The sequence below is a fragment of the Nycticebus coucang genome, chromosome 4 (genome assembly GCF_027406575.1).
Source record: "Nycticebus coucang isolate mNycCou1 chromosome 4, mNycCou1.pri, whole genome shotgun sequence".
Taxonomy (NCBI): domain Eukaryota; kingdom Metazoa; phylum Chordata; class Mammalia; order Primates; family Lorisidae; genus Nycticebus; species Nycticebus coucang.
In genome coordinates, this window is record NC_069783.1 from 30621049 (window position 1) to 30641320 (window position 20272).

Sequence of the window (20272 nt, forward strand, 5' to 3'; positions counted from 1 at the left end):
TTTAATAGGGAGTGCGTTGAAATTATATATTGCTTTGGGTAGTATGGACATTTTGACAATGTTGATTCTTCCCAGCCATGAGCATGGTATGTTTTTCCATTTGTTAACATTTTCAGCTATTTCTTTTCTTAGAGTTTCATAGTTCTCTTTATAGAGATCTTTCACGTCTTTTGTTAGGTAAATTCCCAAATATTTCATCTTCTTTGGCACTACTGTGAATGGGATAGAGTCCTTAACTGCCTTTTCAACTTGACTGTTGTTGGTTTATATAAAGGCTACCGATTTATGGATGTTGATTTTGTAACCTGAGACGCTGCTGTATTCCTTGATCACTTCTAGGAGTTTTGTAGTAGAGTCCCTAGTGTTTTCCAGATACACAATCATATCATCTGCGAAGAGCAAAAGTTTGATCTCTTCTGACCCTATATGGATACCCTTGATCGCCTTTTCTTCCCTAATTGCGGTGGCTAAAACTTCCATTACAATGTTGAAAAGCAATGGAGACAATGGGCAGCCTTGTCTGGTTCCTGATCTGAGTGGAAATGATTCCAATTTAACTCCATTCAATATGATATTGGCTGTGGGTTTCCTGTAGATGGCCTCTATCAGTTTAAGGAAAGTCCCTTCTACACCAGTTTTCTTGAGTGTTCTGATCATGAAGGTTTGCTGGATATTATCAAAAGCTTTTTCTGCATCAATTGAGAGAATCATATGGTCTTTGTTTTTTAATTTGTTTATGTGCTGAATTACATTTATAGATTTACGTATATTGAACCAGCCTTGACACCCTGGGATAAAACCAACTTGGTCATGATGTATAATTTGTTTGATGTGTTGCTGGATTCTGTTTGTTAGGATCTTGTTGAATATTTTTGCATCTATATTCATTAGTGATATTGGTCTATAATTTTCTTTTCTTGTTGGGTCTTTTCCTGGTTTGGGGATCAGGGTGATGTTTGCTTCATAGAACGTGTTGGATAGTCTTCCTTCTTTTTCTACCTTTTGGAACAGGTTGAGTAATATAGGTACTAATTCCTCTTTAAAGGTTTGGTAGAATTCTGACGTGAAACCATCTGGTCCCAGGCTTTTCTTTTTAGGGAGGTTTTGTATAGTTGATGCTATTTCTGAACTTGATATGGGTCTGTTCAACATTTCCACTTGATTCTGGTTAAGTCTTGGAAGGTGGCGTGCTTCCAAGTATCAGTCAATTTCCTTCAGATTTTCATATTTCTGAGAATAAAGTTTCTTGTAATATTCATTGAGGATTTTTTGGATTTCTGATGAGTCTGTTGTTATTTCGTCTTTGTTGTTTCTGATTTATGATATTAGAGATTTTACTCTTTTTTTTCTGATTAGGTTGGCCAGAGGTTTATCTATTTTATTGACCTTTTCAAAAAACCAGCTTTTTGATTTATTGATCTGTTGTATTATTCTTTTGTTTTCAATTTCATTTAATTCTGCTCTAATTTTGGTTATTTCTTTTCTTCTACTGGGTTTGGGGTTGGAATGTTCTTCCTTTTCCAGTTGCTTGAGATGTCCCATTAAGTTCTTAACTTCCTCTCTTTCCGTTCTCTTGAGGAAGGCTTGCAGTGCTATAAATTTCCCTCTTAGAACTGCCTTAGCGGGGCGGCGCCTGTGGCTCAAGGAGTAGGGTGCCGGTCCCATGTGCCGAAGGTGGCGGGTTCAAACCTAGCCCCGGCCAAAAAAAAAAAAAATGTTAATAGAACTGCCTTAGCGGTGTCCCAGAGGTTCTGATAGTTTGTGTCTTCATTGTCGTTTTGTTCCCAAAAATTGGCGATTTCTTTCTTAATCTCATCTCTGACCCAGCTATCATTCAGCATAAGGTTATTTAACTTCCATGTTTTTGTATGAGTATACAGATTCCTGTTGTTACTCAATTCAAGTTTTATTCCATGATGGTCCGAGAAGATGCATGGAATAATTTCTATTCCTTAAAATTTACTGAGGTTAGACTTGTGACCTAAAATGTGGTCAATTTTGGAGTAAGTTCCGTGGGCTGATGAGAAGTATGTGTATTCAGTTTTGTTGGGATGAAATGTTCTGTAGATGTCTGCTAAATCTAAATATTGGATGGTTAGGTTTAAATCTAAGATTTCTTTGCTCAGCTTCTACTCTAACCCATTTTGTTTATCCATTCTTTTGTAGATGGACACATGGATGTTTCTTTTTGCTATTGTAAATAATGCTCCTGTGTACATTAATGTGCAATTGTCTGAGTGCCTCTTTTCATTTCTCTCGGTTATGTACCTGGGGGTGCAATTGCTAAGTCATGGAGTAATTTTCTGTTTAGCTTTTTAGAGAATCACAAAATGATTTTTAGCAGAGATTGGACAATTTTACTTTTCTATGAACAATTTGGAGTGGTCTAAGTTTCTCTGTGTCCTGATATTTGTTATTCATGTTTTTGATAGTAGACATCCTAGTGGTTGTGAAATGATGATATGTTATTGTGGTTTTGATTTGCGTTTTCCTAGTGGTAAGTGATGTTGAGCATTTTTTTCATGTTTTCCTTGGTCATTTGTATTTCTTCTTTGTGGAAATGACTATTCATGTCCTTTAGCAACTGTTGAATTGGTTTTTTTGTTGTTGTAGGGATTTTTTTTGTGAAATATGATTAGCAGATGTTTTCTTCCATTCTGGTGGGTTGTCTCTTCACTTTCTTCATAGTGTCCTTTTATGCAGAAAACATTTTAATTTGGAAAAAAATCCTTTCTATCTTTTTATTGACGATAATCTCCTTAAGTTCATTTGTTACTTTCTTGTTTTCCTTTTGTTTTTTTTTTAATCTATCGTTCTCTTTAGCTAATTGACCATATAAAAACAGTTGACTTAATATTTCTGACGAGTAATGTCTGAACTTGCTCAGGATTGGTTTCTGTTAAATTATTTTTCTTTTCCTGGGAATGGGCCATTCTTCCCTGTTTCTTTGAGTGCTTTGCAATTCTTTGTTGAGATTGGGGCATTCTCAGTATTCTAATGTGGCACCTCTGGAAATCTGATTCTCTCATGCAAGGGGATTTCGCTTGTTGCCAGCTGTAAGTTACATAATTTTTGACTTTCCAAACCCTTTTTCCCCCCAAAGGCTATAGAACCCCTTGTCTCCTCCTGTCTTCCTAAAAGAAGGTTCTGTCACTTTAAATATTTTTACCTGGCTAGTTGGTTGTAGCCTGAGAAGGCTGAAACAAGGGCCAGAGGCACAAGTCTTCTCAGGTCCCTCCAGGAACTACCAGAGCCACAAAGCTCCTGCGTGGAGGCTACTCTCTGATCAGCGATAAGCCCCTGGCGCTCTTCCATTTGTTCTAAGTTTCAGAGTCATGAAATGTGGTTTTTTCCAATCATACTTTCTAGTTCAGTGGTTGCTTTAGTGGAGGGCTTCCTAGGATATCCTTCTCTGCCCTTCGTCATGAAGTCACTGGTCCCTGTGTTGATTTTTTTTTTAAACGCTACTCTTTAAAAAAATTATATCTTCATTAGCTTAATTTAAAACACAATCTGTTTCAGGATAATGATAACTTAATTTTTGTAAAATATATAGAAACCTTGCTCTTAACCTTTACTCCTGTATGTTACATTTAGATATGTTAGAAAACCAACACAAATATAGTTATTTTATAGAATTTTTATCTTACTCACTGAGCTATGGGCACCGCCTTTTTTTTTTTTCCGCAGTTTTTGTCCGGGGCTGGGTTTGAATCTGCCACCTCTGGCATATGGACCTGGTGCCCTACTCCTTTGAGCCACAGGTGCTGCCCTTTTTTTTTTTTTTTTTTTTTTTTTGAGACAATCCCTGTCTTTGCTCTAGGTGGAGTATAATGGGTGTCGTCATAGCTCACTGCAAGCTTAAACGCCTGGGATCAGGCAATCATCCTGTCACGGGAGCTGCCACTCCTGACTAGCTGGAGCTACAGGAGTGCGCCATCATACCCAGCTAATTTTTCAATTTCTATTAGAGATGGAGTCTTTCTCTTGCTCAGGCTGGTGTCAGACTCCTAAGCTTAAGTAGTCCTTTCTCTTTGGCGTCTAGAGTGCTAGGGTTATATGCATGAACCACCGCGCCTGGCCCTACAACCTTTATCTTTTAAAAAAGTTGACAAAGAAATGAAAAAAACCTTATATTACCCACTTCCTATTTCTAGGTTTTCTTCTGTGAATTTGGTGTTGCTTTCTTCTTGACTTTCCTTGGTACTTACTGTAAGGCAGGTCTGCTAATGTACGCTTCTCTCAGTCTTTATTAAGAAATGTCTTCATTTCACATTCATTTCTGAAGAATAATTCTGTATATAGGATTATTAATTGAAAGTTTCATTCTGTCCTTTGAGTGTGACTCCTTCGCTTCTGCATTCCATTATTTCTGGTGAAGTCATCTGTTAATTTGTATTATTGTTTCTGTGTTTGTGATGGATACTTTTTTTCCTTACTGTTTTCATGATGTTCTCTTTGCCCTTGACTCTCAACAGCTTGTACGTATGGGTGTTGTCTCTGTGTTTATCCTGTTAGAGGTTCATTGAACTTGCTTGGATTCGTAGTATAATGTTTTCTATCAAATTTACCGAGTTTTTGCCCATTATTTCTTCAGAGTTTTATTTTTTATTTGTCTCTTTTTAATGGAATCCCTGTTACATGTATATTCTATTTGGTCGGTCCCAGGAGTCTCTCAGTTTCTTTTTACTTAGAAGAAACTTTTCCTTCTGTTACTCAGATTGGTTAATTTCTGTAATCTATTGTTATTTCACTGTTTACTTTTACTGCTCGCATTTTCTTTGACCCTCTTCTAGTGAACTTTTTGTTAATTTACTTCTTTTAAAACATAATTTCTCTTTGTTGAAACATTGTTCCATTCTTTCCTGTAATCCTCTATACTTGGTTTCCTCTTTTTCTATAAAAATATTTACAGTAACTTCTTTGAAGTCTTTGTCTATACTACATCTGGCATCTGGAACACTCAGACATTTTCTATTATTATTATTATTTTTGGTTAATCTTGACTGCATGTCATTCTTTGCATGTCTTGCAATATTTTATTCATTACTAGACGTTTTAGATATGTATACAAACTCTGGATTCAGGTCCCCTTCCCCATTTGTTTCCTTATTACCTGCAGCTGCTGATTTTCATCTTTCCCCCCTATCCTTTTTAAGCCTTGTTGCTTATGTTGTTGCTTTTGTGTCAGGATGGCTAACATTTAGCCAATGATCCATAACTTCTTGAGCTGTTTTCAAATGTGCCCCGGTTTTTATTTTCTCTTGCGTTCTTTCAAGTCTCTTCTGCCTGGGCATAGAGACTAGTTGGCCGGGGATGCATTGATGGCTTGGGACCCATTAGTCTCTGTTTCACGTGTGCACAGCCTCTGATCAATGTGAGTTATGTGGAAAGGTTACCAAGCTTTATAAGTTTACTCTGTGCTTCTCTCACTTCTTGTCATTCTGTGTTAAATTCCTAGTATTTCTAGTGCTTTGCTCACCCTACAGAGGATCATGACCTCAGGTAGCAGATCTTGTTCATTTCTCATTCCAATCACCACTTTAAACTGAAAGCTCTCCCAGTGCGCCCTCCTAGGAAGTGGCAGCAAATCTGCTTGTTATGCTGCTTTCCTGTCCTGGTTGAATGACAGTTTTGTTAGCTCAATAGTAGTAGCTTTTCAGGAAAGGGTTTTGTCATCTTCCTTGTTTTATCATTCTGAAAATCAATCTCTACTCTTATTGGAATAAACTATCATCCATTTTTTTTTGTTTTTTTGCTGTTAATTGGTAAGTTTGCTGTTGTTTTTTTCCTTTGACATAGATACGAAAAGTAGAAATTTGAGTTGCTTTCATTTCATTGTGAGTGCTTCAAAAAGTTGGAATATTTGTTCAGTGTTATTACTGTTGGGATTACAGTTTGGACTATGCATCCTAGTATAGCTAGTGTACCAGTTTCTCATTTGTGAAATGGCTGCAGTAGCAGCCCATACCTGAAGAGTGAAGATTACGTCAATAAATCAAACGACTTACAGCCATATCCTATACACAGTAATAGATAAATGCCTGTTTTCACGTACATTTATGTATTTGTCATTTTCTTGATTAAAATTGGTTTTCAGTTTGTAATTTCTTGGCAATTAAATTTCTGAACTCTTGGAAATATCTCACTTTGGTAGCCTTTTTAAAAATCAGCCTTTGATATGATATAAAAATAAACTTGTTCTTAACTAAGTAGTATTGTGTTAGAATATTTGAGTGTTTATCCACTTTCCATATATCAATGAAACTTAACTGCACCATAGGTGGTGAGCTTCATTTTCTCCAAATTGGAGGAACCTGTGATGATATTGATGAAGCTGATATACTGGTGGATGGATCTCTTTCTAAAGGAATAGAACCATCTGCAGAAGGTTCCAAACCTTTATCAAATCCTTCAAGTCCTGGCATTTCAGGTATGATATTAAATTGTTAAGTTTTTTTAAAAATGTGAATTCTTATCATACTAAGTTTTCTAAACCGGTTTTATATAATTTTAAATGTTATTTCATTTTTTTATAATCAACTCATGATTGCTTTGTTGAGGGCTTCATGTCCCTGTTGAGGTTCTTTTAGTGGACTTGTTACTATATATTCATTATTTTTCTAGTAATTAGAAGATACAAACAAAATAAGAAATGATTCTCAGCCTGTGGTAGTTTAGTCAATATTGATGAAGTCACCTAGGAGCTAAAAACATCATTTCAGCCTTTAAGTAGCTTTAGTCTAGTTAGGGAGGAAAGTATATGCAAGAGAAGAGAATTCATTGAGTAAGTTTAAAATCAGTAGACCGGCTAGTATTACTGATATTACCACTGAAATTGAAAAACTGAAAAAATATACTCTTGCTAAGTGTTTTGAGATGGTACCCACATTGTTCCATTCTAAATCTCTAGGTAATATTTTGTTTGTTATTTCTTTTTGCAGTTTTTTTTTTTTTTTTAATTTTTTTGGCCAGGGCCGGGTTTGAACCTGCCACCTCTGGTATATGGGTCCAGTGCCCTACTCCTTTGAGCCATAGGTGCCCTTCAGATTTTGTTTGTCATTTTTGCTTTTTTTTCTACCCAGGTTCCATGTGTGCCCCAGAGCTATTTTTTCAAAAGAAGTAATGAAGCATGTTTCTCCCTGCTTAAAAATCATTATTTGCTTCGTAGACTTTTTTTTTTTTTTTTAAGAGACAAGAGTCTCACTTTGTCACCCTTGGTAGAGTGCCGGGGCATCACAGCTCACAGCAACCTTCAGCGCTAGGGCTTAGGCGAGTCTCTTGCTCCAGCCTCCCGAGTAGCTGGGACTACAGGCGCTTTGTAGACTTTTATGAAATAACTCTAAACTGTTTCTCAGTTTCTAGTATGTAATTCAGTTTCATGCTTTCATGTGTTTCAGGAGGCTCTCTTAACTCCCACCCTCTACACCTCCTGCCTACATTACTGCTTTTGCGATTTGATAGTGCTGTTATGTTTTACTTGTGGCATTTACCACAGTTTATTCTCTCTGAAGCTAGCGTTTAAAAGTTTAAATCTTTAATGAAAAGTATGATTAAGCTCAAACGTATTTCTGATATAAATAATTCTGAAAATTGGTATTTGATCTTTATGGATCAATTTAAAGTTCAAACTGGGTATATGATCATTTTATTTGGGTATTCGATCATTTTTCCTTGCACTAAAAGCAGACTTTAGTAATTTTTAGGACTTATATAATATGTGGCTTTCTTCATTACTTTTGTATGTCAAGGTTTCTCAACTTCAGCACTATTTCAGGCCAGGTAATTTTTTGTCATGGGAGGACTGTCCTCTTTATTTAAACAGCATCTCTGGCTTCTAGTAGTCATCCCCATCATGACAAACTGCTTGTAGGCAAACTTATTCCCCAGTTGAGATATGTTGATTTACTGTAATTAATTAAGACTTGAGTGTCTTGATTAATTATACAACTTGGTAGAAAAACTAACATACTGAATATTTTCATACCTGGCAGGTTATTGGTAGAATAAGGAAGAATTTTCACATTAAGTACATAAAAATACTTTTTAGTAGAGAAGAGGTAAATTAGGTTATAAAGAACAAAAATGTAGGGCGGCGCCTGTGGCTCAATGAGCAGGGCGCCGGCCCCATATACCAAGGGTGGCAGGTTCAAACCCGGCCCCGGCTGAACTGCAACCAAAAAATAGCTGGGCGTTGTGGCAGGCGCCTGTAGTCCCAGCTACTCGGGAGGCTGAGGCAGGAGAATCGCCTAAGCCCAGGAGTTGGAGGTTACTGTGAGCTGTGTGACGCCATGGCACTCTACCAAGGGCGATAAAGTGAAACTCTGTCTCTACCAAAAAAAAAAAAGAACAAAAATGTACAGAAAAGGCACTGTCATGCAGTGTTATTGCGTTTACAAACAATATTTATTGCTCTTAATCAGATTTTTTTTGGGGGGGGGGCTGGTGAGGAGACAGGGTTTCTCTCTGTTGCCCTGGGTAGAGTGCGGTGGTATTATAGCCACCATCAAACTCTTAGGTTCAAGCAATCCTCTTGTCTCAGCCTCCCAAGTTGCTGGGACTTCAAGCACCCACCACCTCACCCAGTTAATTTTTGTGTTTTTTAATAGACATGGAGTATGTCTTTCTTTCTTTTCTTTCTTGTCTCACTTTGTTACCCTTGGCAGAGTGCCATAGTGTCATAGCTCACAGCAACCTCAAACTCCTGGGCTTAAGAGATTCCTCTTGCCTCAGCCTCCCAATTAGCTGGGACTACAGGTGCCTGCCCCAAGACTCCAGCTACTTTTAGAGACTCTGGCTCAGGCCGTCTTGAACCTGTGACCTCAGGCAATCCACCAGCCTCGGCCTCCTAAATGGTAGGATTATAGCCACTGTGCCTGGCCTAGAGGTGGATTCTTGCTCTTGCTCAAACTGGTCTCAACTCCTGAGCTCAAGCGATCCTCCCGGCCTCCCAGAGTCTAGGAGTAAAGGCATGAGTCACCACGCTGGGTCAGCTTTTGATTATTACTTTTTTTTTTTTTTTTTTTTGAGACAGAGTCTCACTATGTCGCCCTTAGTAGAGTGCTATGGAGTCACAGCTCATGGTAACCTCAAACTCTTGGGCTTAAGCCATTCTTTTTCTCAGCCTCCCATGTAGTTGGGACTACAGATGTCTGCCACAATGCCTGGCTATTTTTTGTTGTTGCAGTTGTTTTGTTGTTTAGCAGATCTGGGCTGGGTTTGAATCCACCAGCCTCGGTTTATGTGGCTGGCGCTCTACTCACTGAGCTATGGGTGCCAAGCCAGCTTTCGATTATTTTTAAAATCAGTTTGTTTTTTTCCTAAAAAGGCATATGACATGTATTTGCTGATGTCTAGCATTTTTTTGTTCTAAATAACAAGGTCTAAAGTTATTTATTTTTGGAGACAAGAGTCCTTGAACTACTGAGCTCAAGCAGTCCTTCTGCCTTGGCCTCTCAAAGTGCTAGAATTATAGGCCTGAGCCATCATGCTGGGTCATAAAGATAATTATTGATTAGATTTAAATTGGTTTGCATTTTAGCACCACTACTTTTCTTGCTCTTATTAACTTAGAGCAAAAGCTGTGTAATACTTCTTCTAACAGGTTGAATTTGGGTTTCTTCAATAGTGCTATGCTTGCTATAATTTAAAATAATCAATATGGAGTTTTATTCTTTGCCATTATTTAGTCAGTGCTAGTTACTTTAGTTGTGAATAGATACCTGAGCCCACTTTATTAACTTTCAGGATATTTGGCAAGTGTTGCAATTTAATAGACAAAAAACGTGAATTAAAACTTTATCATCATCATCATCTTCTTCTTTTTTTTTAAACCCATTTCAAATATTAAATCCACTCATGTTAAGGAGTTGAGTTATTGGTGGACCAGCCATTCACCCTTGAAATCTTGACATCTCTAGTGGAGTTAACCCGCTTTGAGACTTTGACGCCACGGTTTTCAGCTACTGTTCCTCCATGCTGGGTTGAAGTTCAACAAGAACAGCAACAAAGGAGGCATCCTCAACATTTGCATCAGCAACACCATGGAGACGCTGCTCAGCATACTAGAACGTGGAAGCTGCAGACCGACAGGTGGACATTTCCCCACAATATTTAAATTCATATTATGCTTTGTTAGAGACTTAAGGAATTCCTGTTTATCTTAACTCTTGCATGTTAATAACTTTGTTCTATCCATTTGTCATCTCGATTTTAGAAATGGCTATATTCTTAGTTGTAGGATAAAATAGTGAGAGTAGTTTACCATGGCAGTTGGTTTCATTACTTAGTCCACAAATTTATTTAACAAATACATGAATGCTTGTTTTATAAAAGTAGGCAGTCTCGTAAGCTAGTGGTTATAGACAATAAACAACTATATAATTTACTGTATGGTTATAAAGGCTGTGAAGAATATTAAACTAGAGTGTGGCGATGGCGTGTGGTCATTAGACATATAATTGTGTGTAAGTGTGAGAGAGTGAAAGAAAGAAAAACATACATAGTATTTTTTTTTTTAAAGACAGAATCTCACTTTGTTGTCCTTGGTAGAGTGCTGGGGCATCACAGCTCACAGCAACCTCCAGCTCTTGGCCTTAGGCTATTCTCTTGCCTCAGCCTCCCAAGTAGCTGGGACTACAGGCGCCCGCCAGAATGCCCAGCTACTTTTTTGTTGCAGTTTGGCCGGGGCTGGGTTCAAACCCGCCACCCTTGGTATATGGGGCCTGCGCCCTACTCACTAAGCCACAGGTGCCGGCTTATACATAGTATTTATATAAGGGGCCTGAGAAATGAGTATGAGAAATGACCTCCATGGTCATACTCACTAAGAGACAAGAACAAATACAAATGTCCTGAAGATCATATTTGATGAGTTTAAGGGAAAGAAAGACTATTAAGTACAGTAAGTGTAGGCGGGAGTGTTAGCAGGTGAGGTCAAAAAAGATCGCTAGGAGCCAGATCCTGAGTGTTTTTGTAGGATGTAGCAAAATACTTTTATGATACATGAAATGGGAAGGTGTTGTGTTGAAGAGTAACGTGGTATGGTTTATTTAGAAGGACTACTGTGTTGAGAATTACAGTGGTTGTGGTGGTGGAGGGCAGTGGTAGAAGCAAGCATTCTGGTTCGGTTGCTCTTGTGATAATCCAGGTATAAGGCTGAGGTTTGGTTGGACCACTGTGTTGGTGATGGAAGTAGTGAAGAGGGTGGTTGGATTCTGGATATAATTTGGAAGTAGAAGAATGGAATTTGCTGATATATTAAACATACTGTGTGAGTGAAGAGTCAGTGATGACTCTGAGGTTTTGTGTTGAGCCAACAGAAAAGTGAAATTTTTGTTCAGTTTAGATTTAAGATTGTTTTTTGTCATGAAAAGTTTGAGATGTTGGTAGACAGTTGGATATCAACCTTAAATTTAGCAGAGTAGTTTGGTTTGGATGATTTTCATTTTCCAACATATATGTAGAATCTGCAACCCAAGAATGAATACATGAAAGAAATATAAGAAATTCTTGTTTTAAAATGAAGCTTCTGAGACTTCACTCATAGATCTAGGGGACAGTCCAGGGGATCTGCAGGTAATCCCACACTTTGAGGATAAATAAACCAAGAGTTTATTGGTTTATTGGTTGTGCTTTCAATGCACAAGTAGATTCCTAAAGTAAAAACATTCGTTACCCTATATTTTAACTTTCTCCATTGGGAGCTGCTTATCTTCTCTCTTGATCCCATTGAGAAACATTTTCTTAGAAGCTGCAAACCAACCAAAAAGCAGAAAGATGCTGTTAATGAAAATATGGTTTTGGTTGAAGAAGTATTTTTGCTTTGTTGAATGTTTTTCTCTTTATTTGACAGCAACAGCTGGGATGAACATGTATTTGAATTGGTATTACCTAAAGCTTGTATGGTTGGACATGTGGACTTCAAATTTGTTTTGAACTCAAATATCACCAACATTCCACAGATACAAGTGACCCTGCTGAAAAATAAAGCTCCAGGCTTAGGGAAAGTCAATGGTAAGAACAGATCAAAATTGATGTTTGAAGATTTTATGTTGTTTTTTGAAAATACTAATTTTCAACTTGGCTGTCTAGGTTTGATGTCCTTTCCCGCCCCCATTGCTATTTACCTGCTCTACGGTTTGTGATTTTATTTAGAAAAGTAACTCAGAGAGCATTTTGGAGCGTTTCAGTAAACCAGTAATGTTCAGAGTTGTGTAAATTTGAATAATACCACGATCATATTTTTTGGGAGGTGGGATTAGTTCCTTTTTGAATTAGCTTCACTTTTAGTATTACCAACTTCATGCATTTCTTTTCCTAAGATGAGACATAATTGTAAAAAGAACTGTTAATGGAAGTTAATGGAAGTCTTTTAAGGTCATTAGTGAAACCAACTTTTCATGTAATGCTGGAAATATACGCATTTTTCTTTTTCTTTCTTTCTTTTTTTCTTTTGCAGTTTCTAGCTGGGGCTGGGTTTGAACCTGCCACCTCCAGCATATGGGGCTGGCACCCTACTCCTTTGAGCCACAGGCACCGTCCCTCCCATTTTTCTTTATGTTTCTTTTTTTTTTTTTTTTGGTAGAGACAGAGTTTCACTTTATTGCCCTCAGTAGAGTGCCGTGGCCTCACACAGCTCACAGCAACCTCCAACTCCCGGGCTTAAGCGATTCTCTTGCCTCAGCCTCCCGAGTAGCTGGGACTACAGGCGCCCGCCACAACGCCCGGCTATGTTTTTGTTGTAGTTTGACCGGGGCTGGGTTTGAACCCGCCACCCTCGGTATATGGGGCCGGCGCCCTGCTCACTGAGCCACAGGCACCGCCCTTCTTTATCTTTCTTACAAGATGAGAATTTGATATACTAAGTTATTGAAATAGATTGTACATATTTTGAATGTTAGAAGCAGATGTTGCCTCTCAAGTGTTTTCTTTTTCATAGGTAGTTTAAAAGGCTGGGGATAATTTCAGGGTAAAATGGCATGTAAACACCAGAGTTTCAAGTACTGAAATCCGAAAAATTTCTCAAGTCCAAAATTTGCATATTGGCCAGGTGTGGTGGCTCATGCCTGTAATCCTAGCACTCTGGGAGGCCAAGGATTGCTTGATAGGAGTTTGAGACCAGCCTGAGCACGAGCAAGATCCTGGCTCTACTATGAAGGAAAAATTAGCCAGGTGTTGGCGTGTGCCTGTAGTCCCAGCTACTTGAGAGGCTGAGGCGGGGGGATCACATTAGCCCAGGGTTTGAGATTCCAGTGATGCCACTGCACTCCACCTGGGACAATAGAACGAGACTTTATCTCCAAAAATTAAAAAAAAAAAAAAAGTTACATTTGGTCCTTGGTATCTATGGGTTTTGCATCTGACAGTTCAATTAATCACAGATTGTAAATATTTGAGGAAAAAATCAATAAAAAACAATATGACAGTAAAAAACAATATGGTACAACAACTATTTACACAGTGTTTATATTGTATTAGGTATTACGAATAATCCAGAGATTATTTAAGACTATGGGAGAATGTGTGTATGTTATGTGCAAATACTACACTATTTTATATAAGGGACTTGAACATCCATGGATTTTGGTATCCTTGGGGGTCTTAAAACTAGGTCCCCACAAATACCAGCGGATGAGTGTGTGTATGCTTTGTGTGTGTGTGTGTGTGTGTGTGTGTGTTTGTGTGTGTGCATGTGTTCTTTTCAATCATGATAGATTGTGAATTGAGTCTAGGACTTAGCCTTTGGTATATTTAAAACTCTGCAAGTCCTTCTACTGTGTAGCCTAGGGTAAGAACTTTTAGTTTATTTGCCAATAAATCATTTCTTCACATGAAATCTGATTACCATTAAAAGAGAGATGAGTGCATCAAGCAATTAATTGAATCATATTTTCTTCCTCTCCTGACTGCCATTTTATAGCACCTGTGATGAAAATCACAGCAGTTCCCCAAGTTACAGAGAATTATAGTTTTTTAGGCACCTAAATTATTGATACTAAGCAAAATTAAGTTTACTAATATTTTTATCCTCTAGAAACAGCAGTAGATAGGCAGATCACCTTTCCTTTGTCTCCAGCTCTTAACATTGAAGCGGAACAAAATGGGAAACCGTCCTTGATTGATATGAATGAAGAAATGCAGCACATGGATGTAGAGGAATCACAGTGTGAGTTAAATTACAGAGCTGTTGTCCATGACAGTAAAAGGAGTAGTGATCCAAATGCATCATGTTGGGCAGAGATTTCCTTGTGGCTTGCAAAAACTTGGTTTTGAGAACATGATTAAAAAATAACCTATAATTCTGCTTTGGCAATATGCTTTAACTTTCAGCTCATCTTTGTGAACACAGCTGCACTAATACTTGCATTCTTGTTTTAATTTCTTAGAATTTGAAATCAGATCATGGTTTTATAAATTTTTTGAAAATCAAGGTGAAATGTAAAATAATATGGGAATGGAAAGCAAGATAATATATCAGATAATTGATAATAGCTCCTTAGCATGACAGTTCTTATTTCAACACATTCTAAGTATGGTATTTTATATGGTGATATTATGTATAAATAGGATGGATATTTGCTAACTACAGATTACATTAAAAAATGATTTAAAAGAAAAATGTGTATTTTTCTTTCTAGGTCTTAGATTGTGTCCATTTTTAGAAGATCATAAAGAAGACATTCTGTGTGGCCCAGTGTGGCTTGCTAGTGGCCTTGATTTATCAGGGCATGCTGGGATGCTGACGCTGACAAGCCCCAAACTTGTTAAAGGTAAAGTAATATATTTTACAAAAGCAGAATAAACAATACCACAGTTATAAAAGAGATTTTAAAGAAAACTGATCTTCAATAAATATTTTTGTTTGGGACTTTCATTAGAAATTCCGTCAGTTTCCTGTTAGCTGAAGTCATTCCCACTCATAATAACTGTGTGGGAGTCTTGGTGCTTTTTGGAAAAGCATAAAGAAACAATTATAGGGTGACATAATAGAGCTCTTCCTTATAAGCAAACAAGAAAAAAACTGATTACCTGGGCAATAACTATTCAAATTTGTGTCCATTTCCTTTATAATGTTTTCCCCATATTCACATTTACATAGTTATAGATGTAGCGCAGGTCTAGTCTTCTTCTCTTCTTTTTTTTTTTTTTTTTTTTTTGAGACAGAGTCCCACTATGTTGCCCTCAGTAGAGTGCTGTAGCGTCAAAGCTCGCAGCAACCTCAGACTCTTGGGCCTAAGTGATTGTCTTGCCTCAGCCTCCCAAGTAGCTGGGACTACAGGTGCCTGACACAATGCCTGGCTATTTTTGTTGTTGTTGTTGCCATTGTTGTTTAGCTGGCCCGGGCTGGATTCAAACCCATGACACCATAAACCACTGCTACGGGTGCCAAGCCAGGTCTAGTATTCTTTACCTGAAGTGTTTGTGATCAGAAGGATTGCATGTTTCATATTTCTTTCAGATTTCAGAATGTTTGCAGCATACTTAACTGGTTTAGTATCCCTAATTGAAAAAATTCAAAATCTAGAATGCCCCGGTGAACATTTCCTTTGAGCATCATGTTGATACTCAAAGAGTTTCACATTTTGGGCATTTTGAGTTTTTAGCTGTGGGGCCCTCAACCTTTGTACATGCAAATTTTCTTGTGCTTTCTTGACTATATCTTATTCATTGAGTTGTTGAGAACCTATGATGTGTTAGGCTTCGTAGTGGGATGCAGTAGTGAACAAAAACTCATAAAATCTCTTCTCATATTGTTTTTCAGTTTTGTTTGATGAGAGTGTAAAACCTTAATTTTTATATGAAAAAATGTTGATTTTGATGAAATGGAAGATAGAATTACATAGCATGTAACTGGAAACCTTAATAATGAAAGGTGTTAATTTTCTTTGAATTTACTAAGATTTACTTTTTTTTACCTCATCATATCCCCTTAACAATCTTTTGAACCGGCTCGGCACCTGTGGCTCAAGCGGCTAAGGCTCCAGCCACATACACCTGAGCTGTCGGGTTCGAATCCAGCCCGGGCCCGCCAAACAACAATGACAACTACAACCAGGAAATGGTTGGACGTTGTGGTGGGCGCCTGTAGTCCCATCTACTTGGGAGGCAGAGGCAGGAGAATCGCTTGAGCTCAGGAGTTGGAGGTTGTGTGAGATTGATGCCACAGCCTCTACCCAGGGCGACAGCTTGAGGCTCTGTCTCAAAACAAATAAAAAAAATCTTTGGAACTGGAAAAGGTGATGGCTTAATTTTTATAGAAGAGTAAAAGGGTGAGATGTGCCAAAGCAATTTTGAAACAGAAGATTGAGAGGGAGAGTCTCATCAGATAACTAGAACACAGAATAGTACAGCAGAAAGAAGAGTGTAATGGTATAGTGCTAGCACAGTAGGCAAGTAGATAAATGGAAAACAGCAGAGGTGGCATTTGCAGTCATGAGAAGATTTTATACCTGCTCGGGTAGGAATAGACTGGTGGTTTGCTGGCAGTTGTATTAATTTGAGGGAGTTTTTTATACTATGATCTCAATTTAGTTAAAACAAAATAAAGTACCTTCAAGTGATAATGATTTGAGTGCTTTTCTTTGTGCCAGACACAAAGTATTTTAGTTAACTCTGAGATAGGTACTGTTATTCTCATTTTATTTACATTTGAAGAAGCAATGTGACAAATGACAGACCCATTATTGAGGCCCAGGTGGTGAGTCCAAAGCCTGTGCTGTTTTCACTGTTAACCCTATTAATGCCAAGCCTGCATACACATTCATGTATTCTTAGGAAGACTAGGTGGATACATACAATGATACTATAACTGTGTATGGATGGATGGTACCTTAAATGACAATTGTATCTTCTTTTCTGTAATTTTTTGATAGTTCACAGACTCACAGACTTTCTACCATGAAAATGAATAATGTCATTAGTGAAAAACATGCCAAATGTTTATAAAAACTAGTAAAATATTTCTAACTCACACTATTCATATAACTCCTGTGGTCTTTGTTTTTTGCTACCAACATATGAAGATTGCCCAACCATATTGTACTCAAACAATATAACCTGAACATTCTGGCCTGGTATACTTTTTGTAGAGGTAATTATTTAGCTTGCTTTATGCTGATGAATAGCGGCTGACTTTTTTAATGATTTGTTTATCCTGTCCTCTGCCACTTCTCTAGGTGTGGCAGGAGGAAAATACCGTTCGTTTTTAATCCATGTCAAGGCAGTGAATGAAAGAGGAACAGATGAGATATGTAATGGTGGTGTACGCCCTGTAGTAAGACTGCCATCCCTCAAACACCAGAGCAACAAGGGTTACTCACTTGCTTCACTCTTGGCAAAAGTTGCAGCAGGCAAGGTATGACATTTTCATTTTGAAAATTTTGAACAGTAACAATGCTGTTTCACACATTGTAAATCTGATTTGACACACTTTTGCAATGTTTTACTTGAGACTTGGTTTGTTGTAATTTTTCTTGGCAGTGACTTAAAATGTTATTAAGAAGATGTTTTGGGGAGGTGCCTGTGGCTCAAAGGGGTAAGGCACCGGCCCTATATGCTGGAGGTGGCGGGTTCAAACCCAGCCCCGGCCAAAAACAGCAAAAAAAAAAAAAAAAAAAAAGAAGATGTTTTGAATTAATTTTAGCTTTTATAAAGTATATTCAGTAAGGAGTAATTGTTAGCAGATACTTCCTTTTATTATTATTTTAGACCATAATGCTTATTTCCTTAGGTATGAGACTTTTTTCCTATTGCTTCTATTAGTAACTCACAACTTTTTTTGTGTGTGGGGTGATAAATTTGGGAGGATGCAGAAAGAGAAGTTGGGGGGGTAATTTTGGAGATACTTGTTAATGTTCATGGTTGATTTTCTACAACTAGTGGTATACCATGCAACGCTTCATAATTTTCTGACCTTGGATTTTCCTGGAGGTTTTGTTTCTCTATCATCATTATTCATAAGCAACAATAGCAGCAATATCAGTAACACCAATTATCTTATGTTTGTATAGGTCTTCCAATTTTTCAAGGACTTCTGTGTACTTTATCTGATTTAATCCCCAAAATAACTGAGTTAGGCAGAGCAGGTGTTGTTACCTCCATTTGTTTATATTGAAAGTGAGTGAACCTTAGCAGTTAGGGAGCTGGCATATCTTCATAGTTTATAAGTGGTGTAGCTGGGAAGTAGACTTAGGACTTTAGATTTATAATCTTGAATCACTGGATTATTCCTTTGAAAATAGTGATTGTGCCTTTTTTCCTATATTGTAATTCTGGGTAAAGTTAGTAATTTACTAAATATAAGGGTAAATGCTATCATTTTAATTTGAGATTTATGTTTTGATACTCATAATTTAATTATTTTATTTTACAACTTTTTTTTTTTTTTTTTTTTGGCCGGGGCTGGGTTTGAACCCGCCACCTCCAGCATATGGGACCGGCGCCCTACTCACTGAGCCACAGGCGCCGCCCTTATTTTACAACTTTAATAGTAATTTAGTTTTGTTTGTTTATTCCATTATTTATTTTTGTATATTTAGGAAAAATCATCTAATACTAAGAATGAAAATACAAGTGGCACCCGTAAATCTGAAAACCTCCGGGGCTGTGACTTACTCCAAGAGGTCTCTGTTACCATTCGGAGATTTAAGAAAACATCGATTTCTAAGGAGAGGTAATCTCACTTCATTTTCCTGCTCTTACAGTTAGAAAAGTACAGATCATACCAACACAAAGAAATTTAAGAATCTTAACTTTTACTTGAAAAATTTTTTCCTTTCCATTTCTCTTAAGAAATTATAGTCTGAATGAGGGTATGAATTGTCTTTCTGCTTCATTAGTTTATTCTTGGCATCTCTACTGCTTTCTCTACCATGAATAGGTGAGGAAAGAAATACCTATGATTTGAAATTATATTCTGCTTAATGTGGTTGGTACGTGTTTGTAGTTTCAGGCTGAGGCTAAGGTGCAAGGATTTCTTGGGTCCTGTAGTTTGAGTGCAGCCTAGACAGTATAGTGAGACTCCATCTCCTAAAAAAAGGGTGGGGGGAGTTATTCTTTGTCAGATTATAACACATTATTGTAAATTCCATGTCCTTTAAAATTTTCTGCAAAGTATTCCATATGTATTATTTAAAAAAATTAGAAAATGTAGTTGTGATATTCGTGATTTAAAATGAAACATGACATGATTCACCAGGTTGTGATTGCCTTAGTTTAATTGTGCTATTTTGATTGATAATGTGTTTATATTTTCTTTTTCTGTAGAGTGCAACGATGTGCCATGTTACAGTTTTCAGATTTTCATGAGAAGCTTCTTAATACTCTTTGCAGAAAAGCAGATGACGGTCAAATCACAGAACATGCCCAGAGCCTTGTGTTGGATACTCTCTGTTGGTTAGCTGGAGTATATTCAAATGGACCTGGAAGGTTAATAATTAACATTTTGCTTATCATTATTGATTGCGTTTTGAATGTTATTACAAAACTTCAAGATAAGTCTAAATGTCTGCTATTGTTTTGCAGCTCAAAGGAAGGAAATGAGAGCCTCCTTTCAAAAACACGAAAATGTCTTTCAGACATCGTACGTGTTTGCTTCTTTGAGGCAGGACGAAGTATAGCCCATAAATGTGCCCGATTTCTAGCCTTGTGCATTAGGTTGGTGTGTTTTTAAGTTGAAAGCAGACTTTGTAGATTTGCCTGAAGTTTAGTGTGTAGTACTGTATCTGTTGTATAATTTATAGCTGAATATATGTATAACTTCAGAGAACTTTAAAAGTTGATGAGGCTTATTGAGATTCTTAGCAAGAATTTATGGTTTTTAGGGTAAAATGTCAGTTAACTAAGCCTATTGATAAAATAAGTCTACTCATCTTCATTGCCCTTTAGTAGCATTGTAGAAAACTTGGTGAGGAGCACTCCCCCCAACTTCCCCTTCTTCACTCCTGTTGTCCCTGGTTTTCCTTTTCCCCCTGACTCCGACTGGTCTTTTTGTACCATTGTTTAGGTCATTTTTCCTCAACCCTGAAACCTGAACTGCCATAGTATGCCCTTACCCACAGATATGTTCCAAGAGACCCCCAATGGATGGCTGAAACCGTGGATAGTACTGAACCCTATATATACATGTTTCTACTTAAACATACACACCCATTGGCCAAGTTTAATTTATAAATTAGGCATGGTAAGAGATTAAAAATAACTAAATGCTAGAGCAACTGTGACAATATACTATAATAAAAGTTACATGAATGCTGTATCCCTGTTAAAATAA

At 37.4% G+C, this 20272-nt stretch overlaps 1 protein-coding gene across 9 annotated transcripts in view; it reads left to right on the forward strand.

The window, feature by feature from the left end:
- BIRC6 (baculoviral IAP repeat containing 6) overlaps positions 1-20272 on the forward strand; it is a 275055-nt gene that overhangs the window by 78051 nt on the left and 176732 nt on the right. For 6 of the 9 annotated variants that reach the window (XR_008379509.1, XM_053588024.1, XM_053588027.1 and 3 more), the window contains exons 11-19: positions 6284-6433; positions 9867-10092; positions 11855-12015; positions 14036-14167; positions 14640-14771; positions 17178-17356; positions 18540-18673; positions 19267-19428; positions 19525-19656. Coding sequence is in view for 8 of the 9 variants with exons in the window: in XM_053588024.1 (XP_053443999.1) it covers positions 6284-6433; positions 9867-10092; positions 11855-12015; positions 14036-14167; positions 14640-14771; positions 17178-17356; positions 18540-18673; positions 19267-19428; positions 19525-19656 (1408 nt within the window). In the remaining variant the exon portion in view is untranslated. The remainder of the gene's footprint in view (positions 1-6283; positions 6434-9866; positions 10093-11854; positions 12016-14035; positions 14168-14639; positions 14772-17177; positions 17357-18539; positions 18674-19266; positions 19429-19524; positions 19657-20272) is intronic. The other 3 variants (XM_053588028.1, XM_053588029.1, XM_053588030.1) reach the window with 1 other exon arrangement.